Below are 3,750 nucleotides of genomic sequence, written 5' to 3' on the forward strand. Positions count from 1 at the left end.
TATATACTGAATTTTAGGTTTTCTTATAGTTAGTGGTATGTTCTTTGTGACTTTTTCAGGCCTTCATATGGTATTTTACCTATCGATGATTAGCATTGGTCATTTTTACCTCTCTCCTCCTTCCCTAAAATGCTCCCCTTTATCTCTTTCTTTATAAGATCACTTGTACACTGTTATTCCCCTTTACCTTCCTCCCATTTCTTTGTATATACCCCCCAAGGAGCCCTACTTTTCCCATTTCCAGTATTGGATCACTTGTTTCTGTAAACTGATTGATCATTCTCAAAAATTTACATAATGAACACTGGAATTAATTAGGGACCCAAGGTGGCCATATCTTTGGAATGGCATCTTAGCCACCGTAGCACAGAAAGAGTAGCTTGTCTCAGTTTACTGTTTCCCAGAATCAAGACAACTGAGTGACTTGTAGGAAAAGCTAATCCAGAAGAGTATTCAAACAAAATGATCAACATGTTCTCCACCAATCCAAAGATTGAAATTTCTATAACAATAACAAGTAAATATATTACATATATAATCAGGAAAGAAAACCCAGTTTTCAAGGCTTTCATGTGGGCCATAGTGCTGGTGTCTCTGGATCTTTTGAAATTAAGCTGCATCTTCCTAATATGCTTGTACAGGGAAAAGATGAGCAGGATAAAAGCTACCAGGGACACAGTGAAGGGGATGAACATGAACACTGAGGCTGTGGGTAAGAAAACATGCGATGAGTTGGTGAATAAAAAAACTCTGGAATGTAGTGTCAAATTCTTCAAACTATCAAACATGATTCCTTCAGATGAATTAATCCATAAGTGAATACATGCCACTGTAACTACAATGTTTAAAAGCAAAAGGATCAGAGATAACAGTAATGTCACTAAAACCACTTTTTTAGCTCTCCACTTTAGGTAAAGAAAAATAGAATTAGAAAAATTTGCTACCTTGAGAAAATAAAAGACACTGAGGCATGTAGCAAGCCAGATACTTAAGTGGTTATTCACTATCCAGACAATTTCAGCTACCATAAACATTTCTGAAGTCATGAACAAATGTGGGCACAGTATGAATAACAACATAAAAATGAGCATGGACAACAAAAAACTGAGTCTGGAAAAGGCAAGAGCAGTAAGGATCTGATCTACTGAAGAGATATTTCCTCTCTTGACCCAGTCAATGATATTCACCAGTGCTATGAATCCATTTCCTATGGTTCCTGTTGCTATTTCTATAAATAAGGAGAGTGATGAAGTAGACCCTATGCTGTTGTTCATGGTCTATGATAATATGCTTCAATTTATAATATCACTATGCACATTTTTAAAAGCTTTGTATATTGGTTATTAAAAATTCAAAATATTAATTCTCTAAATTCTATCTGCACAATACTGTCCAGGAAACATTTAAATGTGCCAGGACTTGGTCCATAATTTCTTCTGAAAATCTTGTTTCTTTCTTCCCAATAATCCCAGCTATTCTTCATCCAGACACTTCATGCCTTACATCCAGCAGTTTGAAGTTTTTTTCAAATTGAGTGAAATGGTGAATTCTTATCTGCTCACATACAAACAAAGGTAAATTTATTTGCATTATTTTCACTTTGCCTTATCTACACATTTTAGTCATTCAAACTGAGTAAGTTCTGAGCAATACTATAATCCATATAGTAATTTAAAGGACTATGAATTGGTATATGGTACTGCCCAGTGTGATTATTAATAAAGATTATTATTAAATCAATGAACAGAAATGTTATTATACATACACACACAGATATACAAATACAGATATGTAAATCTATGTAGACATTGGTCAAAAATCTTGATACATAGTACTCAAATTGTCTTAAAAACTCTTTAGAGATTACTGCTTCTATGTTCTTGTCACAGGGATTATACTAGTCCTTTTACTTTGCATCAATCAATATGAACTTGACACACATGCATAGGAACATATTTATGTAAATCCATCCCTCTTGTGTTGTCATTCCAGCAATTCTCACTGATTCAATCACCATGCATCATCTAGGTCAGGCTTAGTAAAATAAAAATTTTGTTGTATTTATTTTATTTATTTCAGGATTAATAATTAAATCTAGATCCTTACCCATTCCCTGTAACTGTTCTTACTGACAAGCTATATGCCTAGCCACCTTTATACTTTTTATTGTGAGAGAGTCTCACTGAGTTGCTTAGTCTGACCTTAAAAGTCAATCTATAGTCTAGACAGGATTTGAACTTGTGATCCTCTTACCTCACAATTACCTGGGATTATAAACTGGCTTCCCCAAGGGACAGCTCCCTCATAGTTTTTTTTTTTTATGGTTTTGTTTTTAACATTGTTTTACACAGAATTCTAAGTTACTATTACATGTAAGCAATGCAATTACTCATTAATCTTTGGGAATCTTCCTCCATGTGTAGAAATGAGGCACTTTTACTGGAGCTGTTGTTAAGGTAAACAAGTTTCTTTGAACAGAAAGAATCCTCTTTAATCTCACCTCTTCCTGTTCATTAGGTTGATTCCTTTATGAGCATCAAAGAACCAAAGCTTTCTATCCACCTTTCCTCACTTACTATATGCTGTGTAACCACCACTTTGGGCACTAAGGCAAATAAAACAGAATTCACAGCCTGGTGACGTGGTAAGTAAAAGGCATGCTATAGTCATCCTTATTTAAGGAGTTATTAAACTAAAGAAAATAGTATATCATATGATGGCATACAACAAAATAACAAGTCTCTTAATTCTCCAGAGAAACTTGTAGAATTCATTGTGAAGGACTGACTGACTGTATTTCCTATAGTCCCCTAAAATCACACTGTCCTTTATATTTTTTAAAACTAACAAGTGCACTACAGTTATGGGAAAGATATATTGAGAATGAAACCAGGCCAGAATGGGCAAATTTTAAGGAAATAGTAAGAATGGAAATAAACATACCATCAGTATAGAGACAGGATGCTCCCATGTTAGTTCTCTGAAGGCACTGTAAAACACCTGAGGTGATTTCCTTAACAAGAAGGAATTTTTGGCTCACAGTCCAGATGTTTCAGCTCAGGATCACTTGGCTCCACCGTTTTGTGGTCTGTGTGGTAAGGCAGAACATCCTGGCAATAATGGAGCAGAACTACTCCTGTCATGAGGCAACAAAGCAGAATGAAAGAATACAGTTGTAGACCTAATCTCTCCTCTGGAGACACACCTCCAATAACTCAACTTCCTTCTCCTAAGCTTCTCCTACTTTTTAAAGATTCCACCACTTCCTATACCACTCCAGATTAGCGGCCTAGGCAATAATGCATGGCCTTTCATGGACATTTAAGACAAATATGCAATGGTTCTTCTGGCTTACCTCCTCTAGGTCATAAGGATAAGCTTTGAGAAGAAAAATGCAAATTAAAGCATAGGGGTTATCTGTGTGGAGTGAATGCTGATGGCAGAACTTCCTGGGCTTTCATAAAAAAGCTGAAAAGTCTGGCTACACTCAGCCCCAAGGCACTGGTCCTGAAGGAACACTGCATCTTTTCCACTCCGGACAGAAATACCTTAGATTATCACTTGAACTCCACATTCTGGGTAAGGACAGCCTTTTTCAAACAAGATGAAAATAGCTCTAAGGGTAATTTACAATGAGTACAAAAGTCAGAAAAAGTAAGTCAGCATGTACGAGCAGTGTTTATCCATTTCAGAACCAACATTATACAAAAGAGAAGTGATCAGTGAGTTTTGTGTTAGGTGTGTCGTTCT

General features: G+C 35.9%; 1 protein-coding gene across 1 annotated transcript; it reads right to left on the reverse strand.

Moving 5' to 3' along the window:
* Nucleotides 1-314: 314 nt before the first annotated feature.
* LOC121436692 (taste receptor type 2 member 123-like) lies at nucleotides 315-1,274 on the reverse strand. The gene has a single exon (XM_041636694.1). It carries the CDS (start codon nucleotides 1,272-1,274, stop codon nucleotides 315-317), a length of 960 nt encoding a protein of 319 aa, XP_041492628.1.
* Nucleotides 1,275-3,750: the final 2,476 nt, after the last annotated feature.

This window comes from Microtus oregoni, unplaced genomic scaffold (assembly GCF_018167655.1).
Source record: "Microtus oregoni isolate MIOR12 unplaced genomic scaffold, Mior012 000002F_ref0000024, whole genome shotgun sequence".
Lineage (NCBI taxonomy): Eukaryota > Metazoa > Chordata > Mammalia > Rodentia > Cricetidae > Microtus > Microtus oregoni.

Excerpts from the sequence above, each read along its gene's own strand:
- LOC121436692 (XM_041636694.1), bottom strand. The coding sequence starts at position 1,274 with ATGAACAACAGCATAGGGTCTACTTCATCACTCTCCTTATTTATAGAA.